Source organism: Heliangelus exortis, chromosome 1, assembly GCF_036169615.1.
Source record: "Heliangelus exortis chromosome 1, bHelExo1.hap1, whole genome shotgun sequence".
Classification (NCBI taxonomy): Eukaryota; Metazoa; Chordata; class Aves; order Apodiformes; family Trochilidae; genus Heliangelus; species Heliangelus exortis.
Window position 1 is genome coordinate 129316060 of NC_092422.1, and position 19037 is coordinate 129335096.

The 19037-nt window shown below is 36.4% G+C and overlaps 1 protein-coding gene across 1 annotated transcript in view; it reads right to left on the reverse strand.

Annotated features, from left to right (window-relative positions):
* Window positions 1-1750: 1750 nt before the first annotated feature.
* PTPRQ (protein tyrosine phosphatase receptor type Q) overlaps window positions 1751-19037 on the reverse strand; it is a 140286-nt gene continuing 122999 nt past the window's right edge. The window contains exons 54-61 of the mRNA XM_071766341.1: window positions 16209-16299; window positions 14718-14794; window positions 12937-13071; window positions 12700-12825; window positions 10525-10673; window positions 8616-8751; window positions 4891-5014; window positions 1751-4612 (exon numbers count right to left, since the gene is read on the reverse strand). Of these exons, the coding sequence (XP_071622442.1) occupies window positions 4575-4612; window positions 4891-5014; window positions 8616-8751; window positions 10525-10673; window positions 12700-12825; window positions 12937-13071; window positions 14718-14794; window positions 16209-16299 (876 nt within the window). The 3' untranslated portion in view covers window positions 1751-4574. The remainder of the gene's footprint in view (window positions 4613-4890; window positions 5015-8615; window positions 8752-10524; window positions 10674-12699; window positions 12826-12936; window positions 13072-14717; window positions 14795-16208; window positions 16300-19037) is intronic.

Consider the following 19037-nt stretch of genomic DNA (forward strand, 5'->3'; position numbering starts at 1 on the left):
CAGAGCTTTAATTACATATTAGGTTTCCAGTATCCAAGTATGCTTTGAATATAATTCAGAACTCCATCTCCTGCAAAATATTTCAGGAACATCCTTGTAAAATTTCCTTCATCTCATTATTGACTGTAAAGAGTACTGGAATGGTTTATTCATGATTACAGTGGATGGCTGAGTGCAGCTGTCATCCTACAAAAAGATCACCCTGGTAACATCAATCAACAAGCAGAGTAAGATGATCCAAATATAACTGAAACCTTCTAAATGCTGTCTTTCAGCTGAAATACAGAGGCACAGTTCCACTGCAAACTTTGCCTGATGGTGTGGGATCTGTGAAATGTATCACATGCACTCTTTCACAGGCACTGTTATTCAGTGATAAAAAGCCATGGATTTTCTATTTTGTTTATATGGTAGAATCTGAGAAAGAGCCTACCTGATAAGGGAGCTGTGAGAATAAATAATTAAAGTATTTAATTATATGCATATATATATGAATTCTGAGCAAGGGTCAGGGCAAAAGTGCAGCTCATGTTCTCTGATGTTATCTGGATAACATAGAAAAGATAGGCAAAAGGTTTGAAGTAAGACCACTATACCCCAAGGATGATGTGTGCCTGTAGAACCCATCTGCAGTATTTGAATTCACATGATCCATATTATTGTTTACAAGTCCCTCCAATAGAGTCACATATAGACAAGCAATACAGAATTAGAAAAGAGAACCAAACATGAAGAACAACGTTGGAAGGATTTGCTTTTTCAGCACCATGTATAGCATGGTGACACAACAGTCACAGAAAAGTGGTAAAACAGTGGTAACTTTTTATCTGACTCATTTCCTGAAAGTAAAAAATCAGAAAAATCTGTCAATGGTTTACAGTCAAACGGACTCTGGGCATTGCAGGTTTTGCAGCACTGAGCAGGCAAGTAGCTTAACTATAAAAGAACCCTGAATTCATTATTACCATATCTATATCCTCTAAACTATCATCTAATTGGATAATTTCCATAGTTCTTAAACCAAAAATTAATTTGGGTCTATTTTTATTGCTTCTTCATCTCCATGGACAGACTGATTTTGTGTAACACTGAACATACATGTAAATCCATACTCTGAAACAGGTGCTTTTCAAGTTTTATTTAAACCTGCTGTAAAAATATTTTCAAAATACCAAACTACCTTCTGTCCACAGACCCCACAGGGCTTTGTGTTCTGAGTCTCTGCAAATTCATGTCTGGATCTAGGAGGCTTCATAGCTTCTGTATGCAACCAAGAAAGCTGTCATGTTACCTCAGTAGGAAATGTGATCAAATTGTTTCTCTCTGCTGTTTTGCCTTAGTAACTGCAAACCAGCATACTTTGTACTGCAGCAGTACACAGACAGTACTAGACAAATTAATACACATTACTAGTCTTTCATATAATGTTATGAAATTAACTTACTGAATAGCTGCGTGTATACAGTAAAAGCACAAGGATTTTAATCACCTCTTTTAACAGTATAAAAAAAGTGCCTTAAATTCAGCAAGAATGTGATGCTTTACTGTCCTACTCCTTTTGTAAATAGAACAGATCATTTTTTAAAGGCACTAACAGTAGCCTCTTTCCAGTTATATCTAACAGAGCTGGTTGCAAATATATATATGAAGCATGTTTCTTCTTTGTAAGGAATATATAGCAGTCCCTATAGAAATACAATTGTAATAATCCTATGGGATTTGTGTATTCAGTCTTTATTAATTCAGTTTCTAATTTTTATAGAGTACACTCTTGCTATTATAGTAGCTCCAAGAATCTCTTGAGAACTGAGTGCCAAAATTGAAAATTAAAATTGTGTGCTGCTTTATTTTTATATATAAATATATATTCTCCAAATAGCAGTTGGAGAAATTCTGCTTGCCTTAAGATCTCCAATTCTGTCAGTAGCACCAGCATAGGTGTCACTGCATAAGAGAAGGGGGCCTAGAAGACAAGACAGCATGTGGAAATTCTTTCTCCATGACTGAACAGAGGTCTGGGGTATCTCCTCGTACACGAATGCTCCCCTATCCCTGTTAATCCTTGGAAAGCACAGGAGAAGGTCAGTGAACTAGTGCTGCATTTATACTGAAAGCTAGTTTCAGAAAATTGCTCAGGGATACTTCTTTCCCTGACCATATATCTGATGAGCTGTGGTCAGTTTACACTGCATATTGGCTTTTATCCTAAAGAGAATAAAAAAATGTGTCAAGGTAGCATGTATCAGACTGAGTACATCAAAATGTACAGTAAACTACATGATGTCATTTCCAGTTTTTGCCTCTACAGAAAAGAGTCACACTTTCTGCTGTCTTCCCAAGTTGTCAGCCAAGCATACTACTGAATACAGTGTTTGACTGCAGGCAGGTCCCCTAGAGGGGGATGTAGACATTTCCTAAAAAGAGAACACTCAAGCACATTTAGAACTTCTGGAGTTCATCTGTAAGTTGCATAAGGCTTCTCAGAGTTCTCCTCCAATCAAAAGAGGAACATACAGATATTCCACCACTGTGGATGTAAGACTATACAAGATTATGACTCTATAGTGTCAGTTTATCAGAGTGCTGCATGTACTGCTACCAAGTACAACTACAAATCAGGAAAAACATCTGTAAGTCCCTGTAAGCAATTTGTCAGAATACTTTAAAGTACATGTATAATTACTTTAAAGTACATGTATAATAAATGAAGAACACATGTTTCATAGGAATCAAATGAAACTAGAGCTGTACCAAATGCTTTGCCAGAGACTTGAACAGCTGTGGACATCACCTCTCTCTCCCTCTATCCAGCTTCAAAAGGCATTGTTTTCTTTGTAGCTTGACAGGTGATGTTTACAATACCACCAGTCTCCCTGAAAGACAGACTGCCAAAAATATCTCTGAAGACTATTCCCAGGGCCTTAAATACTGTCTTTTGATTTTTGTTTTAGATACTTGGCACTTTCTGCTAAATAACAAAGGGTTCTTACTGCATCCTTGCAAGCCTCTAAAAAGACACCAAACACTTAACATCATTTAATTAAGAAGAAGCATCAGCTTAGCATTTTTCTGCCCACTTGCTACAGTTAAGAGATGGAAAGAGTTGTTCATTTACTATTCTGTAAAGAGGGTGTGCTCTTCACACCCACACACATACAGTTTTCAAGGTTCTAAACAGGTTTGTCTGACTTTTCAGCACTTGATGCCTCAGCAAGCCTATGGATTTCTTATATCTAAACAGAACATAAAATGACACCTCCAAATAGTCTTTGTTCTTAAGTTTTGCATCTCATATTTATGTCGTAGCTTTAATAATATTCAGAATTACACATTACTTTATACAGAGCAAAACTCTTGCCCCAGTAGTATCAACTGTATGCAGTCACTTTCATGTAAAGCCAGGGCATGCAGTTTGATTCCCCTTCTAGTCTTCCTACTTAACCAGTTTTAGCTTTTGAGCATCCTGCCACTCTCATTCTGGTTTTAGATCTAGTTCAAATAACAATAGTCACTGGGAATAGAAGATACTTTCTTTTATTAAATCTTCAGATACTAGATCCCATACTTTTCAGAGTCTACAGTGATCTACCAAACTCGAGGAAGGAGCAACAACTTTTTTAATTGACAACACTTTTAAAAAATATATTGTTATTAAATTTTGAATAACCCTTCAAAATACTGAACAGTGTTATATTCAATAAATGCAAATACATTATAAGACTACTATTACTTTTATGCAAATCAATATAACATGCACTGTAATATATAATAAATGCCTAGTTTTACTTGATCTGCTTGAAAAGGTAGCAGGAATGTAAAATACTTTCTTCAGCACTGAACATATGCAATAATCATTGTACATTTAAGAAAACCCAACCTGCTGATTATGAGATAGTTTAAATAGCCCCAAGTGTCCCTGAAGAACTACTGTGTGCTGTGTAAAAGCTGAATAATCTTCCTCGTGTCAGGAGGTGACTCTTCAGCTGTTCAGGCTCATGAGCTGATATGCCACCACTCATTAAAAAAAAAAAAAAAAAAAAAAAAAAAAAATTCAAAACAAGAAAGTACAGTTAGGTGAAGATCACTGTGATGGTGTCAGAATCAATCTGCAAGAGCTGACAACACTGAAATCAATCTAGAAAGAAAGATTCAAGGAACTGTAGTTTTTGCGTAAAACCAAAACAAAAAGTACACAGCAAATTCACACCAAAATAAGTCCAATGGGAATATGAATTTTTTACATAATATTTGGCTCATTTTTCTTCTTTTACAAAGATTACTGGAAAAAAAAGAGTATGTTCAAACATGCTTTCTATTTAAATACATACTGAATGCAGTACTCAAATAATACCAGAAGTGTAGTCTGTGCAAAAGTACTCCAAATCATTATTGCTCAGTGATCTGAATAAAATACTTCAACATATTTATGAAGGCACGTTCATAGAAGAAAAGATGTTTCAATCATCTGTGTTTGTTTAATCATCAAAATAGGGGAATTAACTTTGGCTTCTGTGCTTAGAAAAACATGACTTTGACTTTCAAAATCTCATATCTTACATATTTAGTCTTAGCATTTACATAGTAGTTTCTTCCCATTCAAGCTCCACATCACCTACAAAAGAAACAGATATATTACATTAACCTATCTTGTGAGCATCTAGTAACTAACGGCAGGTGATTTTATTGGCTAAATTTAAAAAATCTTGTAGGGAAATCTTGAGCAATGACTTTTACTGCAAAGGGGACAAAAGGACAGAAAAAATCTAGAAAATTACACTCTTGAAGCAAAAAAAAATGCATGTAAAAATATTTGTTTCTGCTTCTTGGTCTGCAGAAATCAATGCACTTTTTATGAAATAATAGTACTTGAGACAATCTGTATATCCTTACCTTCCATAGCATCCAGAGAGTCCATCTTTTGCAGTGCTGAATAATTTACAAAACATATGGGCTGACTGCTTCCCTTGCTGCTCAACAGATCCAATACACATTGATGCAAAAATATATATTGTGCCTGCAGGATGTGAATTTAAAGATGTTTGATTAGAAGAAAATGCAAAAAAAAAAAAAAACCAAAACAACCCCCAAACCTTTTTAATTTTTATGTAACGTTTTGATGTTGTCAAATAAACTGCAGTTTAATTCAGCAATCTCAGCACTTCCATGATATATTTGCCAGATCTGATTTCATTCAATATGAAGCAAAATGCTTTAAAATTTGCCAAAACATGTTAATTTTTACATCCAGTAAGATTTCTGAAATTAGACCAATGCTAACTGAGACTAACAGGCTGCCCCACAATTTTCTGTAAAGGTTTCTTCTATGTGAAGCTGTTTGATTATTTTTGCCACTTGATTCAAACTGAAGAAACTGAAGCCATGAATGTAATGTTTAGATAAGATTTTTTTTTCCTTTTTCTATCATAGAGAAAACCAGCAGGGTGCACTCAAATGCAAAAGTTCAAGCAAATCTACATATTCTTAGAAGCATGCACAATTCCTAAGAGGAAAAAAACCCCACATTATTTGTAGTGATACTTCTTAGACTGTAGCTTCATTTTTACACAGACTATAACACAGGGTGTGCAACTGAAGCTCATCTGACACTTCCAAGGACATAAAGTGACTCTAAAAAATGGTTGCTAAAAAGAGAAAAATTAAAGGCAATGTAAGAATGAAATAAAGAATGAAATTAAAGAACTTAAAACAGGTTGAAGGTAAATGGACTAAGCATATCTTCACATGGGCCAAGTATTGTGTATGTAGGTGCAGAAAATGAGCCAGGTCACAGTATCACACATTTGTTTTGGTTGGAAGGGCCCTCTTGAAATCACCTCGTACAACTCTCACTGGATCAGCTAAAGGACTTTGGGCAGGATCTTGTCCAGCTGAGGCCTGAACAGCTCTACAGATGGAGATGACCAAAACAATTTAACTTCCTTGACTTTTGCATGGGTAAATACATCAGTGTAATTTTTCTGCTCAATAATTGCTATTTTGTTTAGGACTGCCATCAATTTTCAATTCCAGCACGTCAGATTTGTAAGACAAATTCACTTACATGGGTATGCTTTCAGGGTCACAGTTCCAGAGTGAAGGGTAATTAAAACTGACTTTCACAGGCCCTTGAAATATGCAGTGCCAGTACACTTTTCAATAATTTTCTTACTGAAGCAATAGCATGGCATTACTTCAAACAAGCTTTTGTATTTGGCTTGCAAGATGATAAACTTTAACAGATCCTCTGGATAAATATGGATTTCTATAGAATTAAGGTTTTAGATTTCAGCAGAGTTTAAAACTGGTTATTCCAATAGAGAAGGCAGGCTCTGAAAGCTCCATGATCTCTTGCATTCATACAGATCCTTGTGAGAATGAAGTAATTAAAATGTTTCTGGGTTTGCCAGGGGAGAGTTAAGCAGGATACCTGGGGTACATATGTGTGACATTTTCCCAGTTAGAATTAATGACATTCTTAATCAGCTGAAAGTCTTTTTTAAGGCTGGAAGTGGGAGAATTAGAAACTTCACTAAAGAGTAGGTTATGCCCTTTACCTGTAGTCAAGAGTCAGTCCTTAGTAATGTACAGGCCAGCAGGTAGAATACCAGGATACTGCAATTATATCTACACTGGGGAATTAATTAATTAAGCAGTTTTTGGGTACATTGCCAGCTGGTGGAACTTGATCATCTGAATCTGTAATCCAAACTACTAAAATGTTTGGATAGTTGCTTGCATAGTTTTGATCCACATGAACCAGCACTATCCGAAATATTTTTTCCAGGAGTGTTTCAGGAGTGACTGCAGACAGACTATGGGGTAATTCCTTGAAGAGATCCTGTGGTTGCAATGGTAACTGCAGAGGTGTTTAATTGCACAAGTCTGGGCCATTCTGTCCCCACTGGCTACAGTAACAGAGTGATTCTCTTGGCAAAAGGAAAACTATTTTGAAGCTATTATCAAGCAAAAAAGGAGGTCTAAACACAACTATTTTTATTCATTTAACTCATAGATCTTGCAATCAGTTTCACTGAGGGATGTCTAAACCGAGTTCTTGGAAGGAATTACTCCTCTTCATATTTTCTGTGTGGCTAACATAAAAGCTGAATTATAGACTACTAAACAGTATTTTATGACAGAAACGCCAGAATAACTTGACCACTGATTTTGTCTGGGAACTTTACAAGATTTTGTTCCCTCTGGGCAAACTTTAGTGCTGATCTACGTTCTGTAGCCTTGCAAACATGAGCTAAAGATGGTCTGGACTGAGAAAAACATTGTGTCAGGATTTTGCAGTTAGCATACAGAGCGATACTTGATCTTTGGAAATCAGAACTATGAGACCATTGCCTTCTATTTGACAAATGTTTTTCTAGCCTCTGTAAAAATGTGTAAATGAAAATCTATGCAAAAGTAATACATGTTAAAAAAATACTGATCTTATCAGGTATCTAACTGTTTTAAGATTTTATTTTGGGGAATCTCTCTCTAAATTGTCTTCCAGCCTTTGCTTTATTTTTCAGATAATTCTATTTCTAGTCAATTGTGTAAAACAAATAGGAAAACATATTCCCATAACCCATCATCACAGGAAAGCCCTGGCAATGTTTAGCTGGATGAAGATTTCAAAAGGAAAAAATGAAGGCAATTTGCAATTTGACAGCACCGTATAAGAAACAGGATGGCACATTATCACCATTACAAAACCTTCTGAAGTGCATTTGCTGAGAAGATGTTAACCTCTATTTCTACATCCTGGCACACTTTTCATATACACTGACACGATACAGAACAGAACTGCATTCCAAATCAAACAAGTCTCCTTACATTAATGCAGTTTAATGTGGAAATTTCATCCTGAGACTGCTCACTCATACTAAGAATTTAGTAAGTCATGCTGTAGACTCAGAAGCTTCAGGCAGCAGCCTTGGGTTAAATCTGGCCTGTAGGAGCCTTATTCTAGAAGCCTTATACAAACACAGCTGGATTTCCACTACACTGGCCATTTAGGATCAGCTTTAAATGCTGCTATTACTCCTTCACATCTTCTCAGCTCTCCAGATACTGCTGCCAGAAATGCACTTTTGTAGACCCAAACCCCACCACTGTCTTAATTCTGAAAACTCTGAAGACTGTGCTTAATTATGTTCATATGTGTAATTTGAAGCAATTAAAAAAGAATCAAGGAATTACTAATGAGGTCAAAGGTAAAAGAGTATTTAAAAGTTTGGGGGACTATGCTACAAATACATACACAAAGACATACACTTTAGTACTAAATAGTCAAATTAAGTAGTGCGTGAGCAAATACATTTTTTTATTTTACAGCTATTCTTCAACCAACACTTGAAATACACTTTCACAAAGTCTGAGGAATTAACATTTAGGTTCTAAAACCTAAGTATCTCAGCACTCCTTTTAGCACTTGTCAGGACCTTGCTGGCCAAATATGCTTACAGCAAACATATGCACAGTGCTTGAACTCCACGTAGAAGTGGGATCCAGCAGAAAATGTAATAGACAGCTGATTGTTATGAGCTTTCTAGTCTTGTTTTGATCAGACACTTAGCTTTTTAAAATCACAAAACCAGAATAGATAAATATATAAAACTTACCAGATTCTGTACCATACACATTCTTTCACTTCTCAACTCAGCTACGAGCCCATAGATATCCACAAAATCATGGTCATTTACATGTTGGGTTAAATGATCAAGTGCAATAAAAACACCTGTTCTTCCAACACCAGCACTGAAAACAATTCACAAGATAAAATGTTTTTTTTCAATGTGCATTTTTTTAGTATAATGTTATGTTCCTCAGATATTCTGGTTAAATTATTATTTACTGTGAAAAGAAAACTGGAAAAAATTAAATATTTTTCAGTATTTACTTGTGCCTGTATCTGTGTGTGTGTGTCTTTGGTGAATGGGATCAAATGAAATGGGATCGAATGAAATCTGGATTTGAAGCCTCTTCTGATTTTGATTTTACAAAGGCCTGCATGGGACAAATGAAATATAACTAAATCAAATCTGTATAAGTAACCCTATATCTTTTCTGTGAATTATCCAGAGCTCATCAATTCAAAGAAAAAAAAAATACAACCGCAAGATTTTGCAAAATCACAATTCTGTGATACTCTTGATATCTGAGTAAAAAATATAATGAAATCTAGTAAAACATTTAAAAGGAAATACTTTTAAAATGGGGATGAGTGTGAAAGACGTTTGTAGCTAGTATTATTTCAAAGTCTGAAAAGAAATAGGATCAATATCAGACTTCTCTGCAATTAGTGTAATAAATGCAGAGTACATCACTGCAGATAATCAGGAAAAGTACGGGAAAACTCTTTTGAACCTGCAAGATCTAATAAGGAAAAAGTAAGGAGTAAAGCTTTCAGGATACGAAAACACAAACAAGACACACTGCTGCTTTATAACACGGGGAATCTGAGCACAGGAGGAGTATCTGGCCCATGCTGGGGCCCTTACGCTGTTAACAGGGAACAGGTTTCATTGCAGAGGGGCCCCAGAGCACAAAAGTGTCCTCAAAACCATAAAGGCTGCGTAGTTCTCTCCTGTAATAGTCCCTCTGGCCCTGGCAGTAGAGGGAAATGTCAAGCTGTCCATGACAACAGGACCAAATAAAATGAGGCTTTATTACCCACTGTGGGTGGCACCTGGAGGACACTGAGGACAAACGAAGAAATTCCATGCCTGATAACTGAACAGTTAGAGGAAAAAAAAAAAAAATCAGTGGCACAAAATACAGCTTTTGATTTTGCATGTTCTGAGTGAGAACGAGGCAAAGAATCAGATACAGAGCTCTGAATTCAGATCACAATTTTGGAGTGTGCCCACTCATGTGGTGTGATCACTGACCTGCATATAACATGCAGACACGCTCACCACCTTCCTGAAGACTTAGCCTTCCCCACACACTTACTCTTTGAAATTGCTATTTCAGGGTGTTGGGCATGAAATCAATGGGAACTATGACAGCTGAACACCTCTAAACACCAGATTATTTATTTAAGAGCCTAAATATAGATTTTAGCTGTTTACAGGAATCCTAGCTTGAAACCCTTATTCAAATTTTCATTCTCTGTGGCTCCCAGTTTCTTCTTCTTGCTATGTGACGTGCATTTTAAATACAATTTTTAATACTTAAGAAGAAGTATAGTTATAATTGAAGTAATTAAACCAACGTATCACTTTCAATACCTCTTCTTACGATAAAAATTGAGATAAATCCAGCAGTACCTTATGGAAATTGTTGCAGTAACTATTTCACTGACATCACCTCAATGGGATTTCCAATAAAGGAAGAAAAGGCACACTTTGGGATTTTACCTCCTACGAAGGACTCAGGAACACTGCTAGAGAAATCTTCACTGCTGTCCAGAGTAGAACCACACCTGTGGACTCAGTTTTCATTTTATCTCTTCTGGTAACTTCTATAAGCATGAATTTACATGTGAAATTATAAGACACTTAATAGTGATTTGATGAATATGCTCACCTGCAGTGAACCACCATTGGTGTAGTATCGTGTGCTCGATTTGCACGGATAAGTTTCACAAAATGGATAATTGGTGCAGTAGTTTCAGGGACTCCATGTTCTGGCCAAGAAGTAAAGTTACACTGCCGTACCATCATGCAGTCTCCATGCTGAGAAAATATAAAATAAGGCAGTTTTTGCAGAAGAAATGAGAAGATCCAGTAAACTACATGCAAACTTCCAGCAATTTCATGTAAAAAGCAAAGGCAGAATAGTATAATAATTATTAGACCTACTTGTATCAAGTGCTAATTTGTTGTGCATGGGCCTTACGGCAGGTTTTTCAAGAGCTGGCATTAAGCCTGCTTTTCAGGAAGTATTAATTTTTCAGCAGTCACTCTCCATTTGACTTCAGTCACTGTACCAGTGTGATTCATAGATTACAGGTTGAAATTTCTATAGCTCATTTAGAAATTTAGTGAACTGGGCTGACAAGTTTATTTCTTCAACAAGCTGGACAAGCAAGGATTCTGAGTTACTATTGCTACTGCTCTCATTCAGAGGGCATCAAGCACTTAAAAATATATTTGTGTTTGCTTTGGCTTCATTAGCTCAAAGAGCAGGTTATGATCTGGTATCTAGATTAACTATGAAGAACATTTGAGTAAAAGCACAGGATCATGTCAAAGGCCTGTGACTTGTGACTTGTGAACTGCCCCTGTCAGAGATGGTATCTCAATATTCAGTAGTACTGGTCAGGATTTTCTTCTACTAATTTCTCCAGATTTTTTAAAGCCCTATAAGTTTTTAGCATTCACAATATCCTGCAGCAAGGAGTAGCACTGCTTAATCAACAAGTCCCTTTTTTTCTAATTTATTTTGAACCAACTGCTTAATCTTTTTATGTTCAAGAAACACCGAACATCTGTGAACAGTTACATGTAGTAACTAATTTGGGTCTATATTTTTAAAGTGGATCAACAGAAAAACAAGAGAGAAGTAACTTTGGATGCAATATGGCAATAATTGTGAATTATTTCTCTTGCATGTTCATCTTTTTTGCCTTCACTGGAAAATCACCAAGAAATTATCTATTTGTGAATGGAATATGAAGTATAATCTTAAAGCCAGTAACATGGCCCATTTAATGACACGCTTATAAAGGACACAGCTTCTAATGCCAGGTAGTTTAGCTGCAATAAATGTATCACTTATCAATTAAGATTGTTTTGGTTTTGTTTTTCAGTCTCATCCTGGTTAACAGAGGTGATTTCGTTGGGTGCATTTTAACTCTCAGTAGTCTCTTTTCCTGTCTTGTTTACTATATGTCTTATTTTAGCTGAAAAAGTTTATCTTGGTCATTTTAAAATACTGAAATGTCCTGTACTATGTGCACAATAGATCCTTACAGGTGACCACTGAGATTCAACTGCTGTGTTCCTTTTGTCACATGAACATGCCACAGGACACACGCATTTGGATAGCATGGATCTGGCTGCAGTGCACACAACACAGGGCAGTGTTGGGAGTGCAAAAGGGAGGTGGGGGACTTCATCTTGTGTCATTTTGCCCAGACTGCTTCCCGAGCCTACCTACTGGTCTGACTTAATGCTGGGTGCTAATTTTTCCAAAGAGTGGAAAGTATAGCTGTGGATCATGACAAAGATGAACACCTACAATGTGCCCCCCACCCCCTTTCCCAGCACCAAGAGTGGGAGTCATACTGATGATTCTCATTTATATTGGGCGAATCTCCTGGGGGTGGAGGCCAATATGGCTGGTGGTACAATGAAAAACAGCTGCACTGCACCAGAGAATCTTGTCCTTTAATCTGAGAGGGATGCATTCAAAGGGATTTGTCTGATCTCAGAATGCTTAGGATTACTCCTTTCTAGAAGAGACAACTGAGGTGTCCAAATAGAAACTTCACCTCCCACAAGACCAGAGGTTTGGTAACCTTGATAGGTCCTTCACAGCATGCCAGCCTCATAGCTGAGCTCTTTGTGACAAAAACTGGAGAAAATTCTCAGGAAAAAACCCCATAACAACAACAAAAAACAGGAATGAAAACAAAACACAGGAAAATCAAGGGGTACAATGCATATGCACTGAAAGTATGATACTGAGGGATAGTTGGGTGGAAGGAGCACATCTGATGTTCTCTGGGGTGTTGGACAGGTTCCAGTTGTGGCTTACTCTTTCAATTTTTAGATCTCTGATGGTCCAGTCTATTTGAATATCTTCCATCAGTTTAGTAATCACTATATCCCCAAACACAGTAACTGGTTTATTATCTTCTGGCCAGTATTGATGACATCTTATCTGCAGAGAGATGATTACTAATTAGCAGTGACCATATAATAATCTTGACAGAAACTACATGCAGAATTCCAGTTATATCAAATGCTGTGAATTGGTACCCTGGTTACTTACCCGTCCTTTTTCAAAACATTGTGTAAGCATCACAAGTGTTTTTGCTCTGGTTTCCCACACCATTCGCCAGAAATCACCCACTGTTCCTGGTAATGGCCCCTGAGTTGCAATGAACTCATTTGGACATAAATAACCCTAAGAAAAAGACAGTTTTTAATATGGAATGGTTAGCTAGGAAAAAAAGTTTGTATGTGACTCAGTTGTGCCTGTAGCTTCCATGCCTAAGGCTAGAACCATGTCAGACATACTAAACAAATTGGCATAGGGCTGTCTAATCATTGCATGGCAGATGGCCTTGGGAACCTAAGGAAATAATAGCATTTTTTTTCCACTGTGTGGATCAGTTATGAACCAATGCTCTAATAAAGCCTCATAGAAATGCATTTAGCAGAGCAATTACAGAGACATCGAGTCAGTAATTCCCATTTAAAAAAAAATCTTAACCTTCATATTAGCCTTACTGCATATCCAGCCAGAGGCCCCCAAGAATTATGTCAGGAGGTGGCCAAGGAAGTAGAACTGGATAGTGTTAAGGAGCTGTGGAGCCAGGGAAACAACTAAGGAGCAGTCTAAGAGCTACTGCGAACTACACATACTGATAACATTGTCCTTTCAGTGATTGTCAGGGATCTGCTATAGCTTAGGGATATAGCTTACTGAAAGAAATTATCTCTGACAGGAAGTCTTCAAGAAACCTATTTTATGGACTGGCTTTTATTTTTGTGTTGGCTGCTTAGTTAATTTATAAACTTATGTAAAACCCAGAGAGAAGGAAATTTGTTGAAAGAAATCTGTGTAAATGCTGCTAGTGCGTGGGCTCCTATGGATCTGGTTCCCCAAAGAAACCAAGTGCAACCCTACAGCAATCCTTATATACTGCAGAAAGTCTGAAATAACAAAAGCAATAATCACAATAAATTTATGCTGCAGAGCTAGCAGCCTCTAATATCATGGAGTTCTGATTACTCTCAAAACAAGTGACACAGTGGTTTTATAGCTGTTAATTAACTCCACCTATAATATACAGAACAGGTGGCAGTGAGAAATTATGCTAATCCTCCCCATTTAAGATTGAGGTGAAAAACTATAAATCAGGGACACAAAGCTCACAGTTCAGTTACTGACTTTTTGTTGTTTAGCCAATAAATATAAAAGTAGCAGCCAAGTTCCCAGTTGTTAAAACTATACACAAGACCTCTCCCTCTCTTTAAATGTATGCATATGTATATACACCAAGATAAACAGTTATGCAAATACACCTACAGAGAAAATGGGAGGTGAAGGTTTAGGAAGACATCTGAGGATGAGAAATATTAAGTTTCTTCTTCAAGAAGGCTATTTGCTTTTTCCTCTATCATTAATGTCACAAAATAATAAGGGGCACACAAATGAAACTTTTCAGTTTAGTTATCTTTACACTGTTCTCCTCATACACAGTAGCTCCAACTCCTGAACCAAGAGATCAAATAAGGGCAGTCTGAAAAATTTACCTCAGTGAGAGTTTCACTAATGTCTTTAATGATAATGGTATGAGTTGATTTATAGAAAGTAATTTGATGGACACCGTTTTGATTATTACTGAAAAGCTTAGCAATGAAAGTGGGATCATTTAAATTTTTAACTAGTCAGGGTCAGTGCCACGGGAGCCACTTGAACATGGCAACAGTAGCTGTAGTCATTGAAAGAAAAATTAGAATCCCTCTTTCCTTGTAAATTATTTTTTGACTCCCTCCTCTACTGGAAAACAAATACAGTAAAAAAGTGAAAGACTTTCTACTTACAGACACGTAGCTAGCATTAATGTAGTCAGATCCAGGAATACCAGCATCAGGCATCAACTTTACTCTGTTGTTATTATCTATCACAGAAATAAATTCTACTTAATGAAAAAATTCATTAAAAAATTATAGACACATCTAACAAGTGTTTTGGCAATGCTAAGAAATAAAAGTACTGGCATTATTGCTAATCTAACAATACTTGAGTAGAACTTTAATTAGTGAAATGCACAAGGTGAATCTAAGCAATTTCCATTACTGCATAGTTATCCTTTAATGTTCCTGGTGTATTTTAATATAATATTTTAAAATTAAAATTATGCCAAAACCTCCAATTTGATGTGTGTATGGGAGGGCCCTTTGCCTAAAGGCAGCTCATATAATTTAAGCCATGCTTTTCTAGCACAGGCAACCTCCACATGAATCAGATAACCAAGTCAGGGATCAGACAGCTTTTCCTACAAACTTGGTACCCAGGTTGCAGGTTTGAGCCAGATCCTTGAACTTTTATATACTTTTATTTCTTTTACATAAGGTAAGCTCATTGTTGCAGAAAAAAAATAATAACTGAGGGTTTCTGACTAGAATCTATGGTGTGTATGCAGAAATGACAAAGCCCAGGAAAGACTGATGTGAATAAGTAAATGTTGAAACCAAGCATTCCAGATTTTGATGTATGGTCCTCAACATAGTAAAAAAAAAATTAAATTAGAATACAAAGTTAAGGATTTATGAAACTCATCTGTTTATATTTCATTTTGTGCCATGAATACAAAATTTTAGTGACTGTTACTTAGGGTATGTCTTGAACAAGACAGCAGATAGCAAGAACAGCTGCTCTGAAAAGTTAATAGCACAGAATGTAGCATTATTAACCAAGGAATGCCGTGCTCCTCATCTCACATCACAGCTAATGCCTAAAATAATAATGACATTTCTTGTCTTATTAACTGAAAAATGAAGCAGTGTTGAGTACAGAGAGACAGACTCCTGTCTCCTGTGATAAAATCTAGCCTTGGCTTATAAATTATCATACAGTCACTCTGATCTCCTGTGGAACCTTTGCAGCACATGAACACATATCCATAAGAAAGCATGCCTGGAGTCCTGAGGTAGCTGAATGCACAAACATATGGATTTTTTATGTTTAAAAAATTACTTGTCACTAAAAGGGAAAAAAACAAGGAAGAATGTTAAAGAGTTTGTAACATGGCTTGAATTACAAAGCTAAGAAACTACTGAGGCTACGGTTTCTTGCACCTGCATATTAAAGCTTGTGAGAGCAAGTTGAAAGCTACTTGCAAATAAAACTGTCTTTAAAAAAACACAGTGAAAAGATAGATTACTTGAGAGAAAATCATTTTGTAACGTGGACTTGATTGCACTGCCATTTCAAAGGCAGATCAAACAAAAATGCAGTTGCATTCCCAATATATGCTGCACTATCAAAGGCAGAGGAAAAAACCAGAAGAGTTGATCAGCAGACACACATACATGGCTTTATGTTTGGGAAACGATTCTTAGACTTGTTCCAAGGCAGATCAGCATCAGTTGAAGCAAGGTCTTCAAGAAACTTGGGAAGTTCCTGTAAAAGAACAACGTGTGTTGGCAAACCTTTGCATTTCACCTTCAGCGAATATAAAAAATGACACCAATTATTCAGTACGAGGAAGAATTCTTTAGTTCTGCAACAGAGGGCATTTCTAAGAACAGCTGGAAGCATTACAGAGCATTCCACCTCACCGTTTCAGCAGCAAGGTTAGATGCAGCACAGCAGACAATGCTGTCATGTTGAACAATTAAAGCTTACATGAACTTTCACCTTTACAAGTCTGAATAAAATCAGCCTATCACCTTTTGCAGTTCTTTTCTGGCTTTACGTGGAATTACATGCTTGGTTACAGTGCCCTACTGGCTCAGCCTTACTCTTCAATAATGCCTTTTCCTGACTCCTGGAGCTTAGGAGAGTTCCTGCCACAGCATGAGAACTGATGAGAATTTAATTAAGTCGAGACAACTGGCAATTAGCTATTGTTCACAGGACTGTGAGAGGGGTGGGAAGAGTTATTTTGGGTTGGACTGCGGTTTCATAACTGGTCATTAGTTCTATTACTGAAGGGCAGAGGTGGATAAATCATTCATCTTGAGGAACTTATTTAATGGGAGTGTTTGTATACTTAAATAGGTATAATTTCCAAAGCTGAGTAAAAATAGTGGAGACAACATCGTAACTTGCTAATGGAGGAACCACATTAATGTGATGATAAATGAAAACTCAGAAAAGCTAGAATTTACCCAGAGTTTCTAAGTTAAAAACTACATGAGCTGTAATAAATTTTCCCTTTGTTTGACAAAGAGACAAAGGTACAAATTAGGAGATCTACCTATAGCTTTGAACGACTAGAATACAAAATTTTGCCACTTGTGCTGAGTAATAGCTTCAAATTTGTCTTTTAATGTTGACAGTTACTCTACCCAGGCTATTTCCAAAAGTGGGGGAGATTGCCCTACCATCAGATTATATGTTATTTTCAAGTGCCCTTTTGCACAGGTATTTGAGACAGTTTTCCTTCTATAAATAAAATTTAAAGGGCAACTATTAGCAAATAAATAAATGAAAGAGATAATCAAATGAAAACGGAAAAAAAATGGGATTTGGTTTTTTCAAGTGTTTTTCTTTCACTGCTGTTTCAAATATTTTTCTACCTTATTTGATGGCTTCAGATATTCTGTACAACGGATAATGCCTGATATATAAGAGAGCTCAAAACCCTTGAACTGTATTCTATGCAATGTTATCCCATGAGAAATCTATTTCTTTCAGCATCTGACAAAAACTCTATGGCCTGAAGCATGAGCACTACTTCACTTCTATAATTATATCCTCAATAATACAACTGCAGGAGCTTCTGAACAGGGGGGAAGAGACATTTTCACAACAAAAGTCAAAGACTTTCAGATAAGGGATGTGACTGCTCACAAGGGATGTGACACATTTCCTTGGGAAAGAATTAGGAGAAGAATCAAAGAAAATAACTAGATGCTCATCTCCCTTTGAAAATTAACAAGGGACTGGATCTCATCCATACCCTTCAAAATCTCTCTAAATAGCTATGTTTCCCAGTGATGATTATTCCCTATGATTATGTCCCTTCTAAAAACTTTCTGACTTACAATCACCTTTTAAATGGTGACTTAACATTTATATCTGTATGTTAAATAATAAAAAACCATGGTTCACATACATGAAGTAAACACGAAACTAAATGAAGGACTGTAATTTACTCTAGAAAAACATCTTTAAAGCACCCATTATTTTAAAATCTTGTCTTTGAATCAACCTCTCCCATACTCAAGGTACATTTCTTTTATGTATTCCATTGCCTCTGCCTTTTGTCTTGATAATGCCTTAGAGAAGTAAAGCCCCAGTTCTAACAGTGAACCTAGAAAAAGATCCCTATTCTCAGATAGAGTGACTTGTGTGCATTCCTGTCAGGATTTTATAAGAACAGTAAAATACACCTAGGGGTGGAGATTTTGAAATTCCTCTCATTCAGAAAGTTGTAACTCACAAAATTACTGTATTTGAATTTTGCATGAAGGAAGAAAGGAGACAAAATGCCTATGATGTTTTGCAAGTATTATGGGCCTTAAGAGAAAGTGAACTTCAACTTGCCTCATTTGCCTCAATGGTATAGAAGTAGCACTATTATACAGTACTTTTCAGCAGAGAGGAAACAGAGAAGTAGATTATGTTATTTTTTTAAAGATGCTTCCATATGTGAACAAGTGTTCAAAACCCACAGACCAATTCTTTCCATCAGTATGGATTTCAGTCTAGATGATTATTTTTGAGTTGGAGAAAGACTGTTTGGATTCCCAGATTCAATTACAATATGCGACAGAAACTATATTTCTTTCCAGACTTAAAACTGAAACAATCTGCATTTTGTTTACTGTAATACTTCTATGGTATTCTGGTAACCATCACAGGCATTTAATTTTTTTACTCATGAACAAAACTTAGCGTAAAATACTTGTAGAAGTATTTATCTCTCAGTAATTTGCCAGTTACAAGAAAATTGGATTTCCCAATATCGTCAGTTAATGTGTCTCTCTATGATTGATTTAAACTTGTACTTTCTGAAAAGACAATCCAGTTCCCTTCCAAGGTCCAGATCTCTTCTCAACATGTTTACACACAGCTCATGCTCACATGTGGACAGAGATTCAGTAATCCAGTGAGCTAGATGAGACCAGGAATGTCCTTGGATTCCAAGACTAAATGAAAGAGTCACATTCATGATAGAAAACTGGCATAAA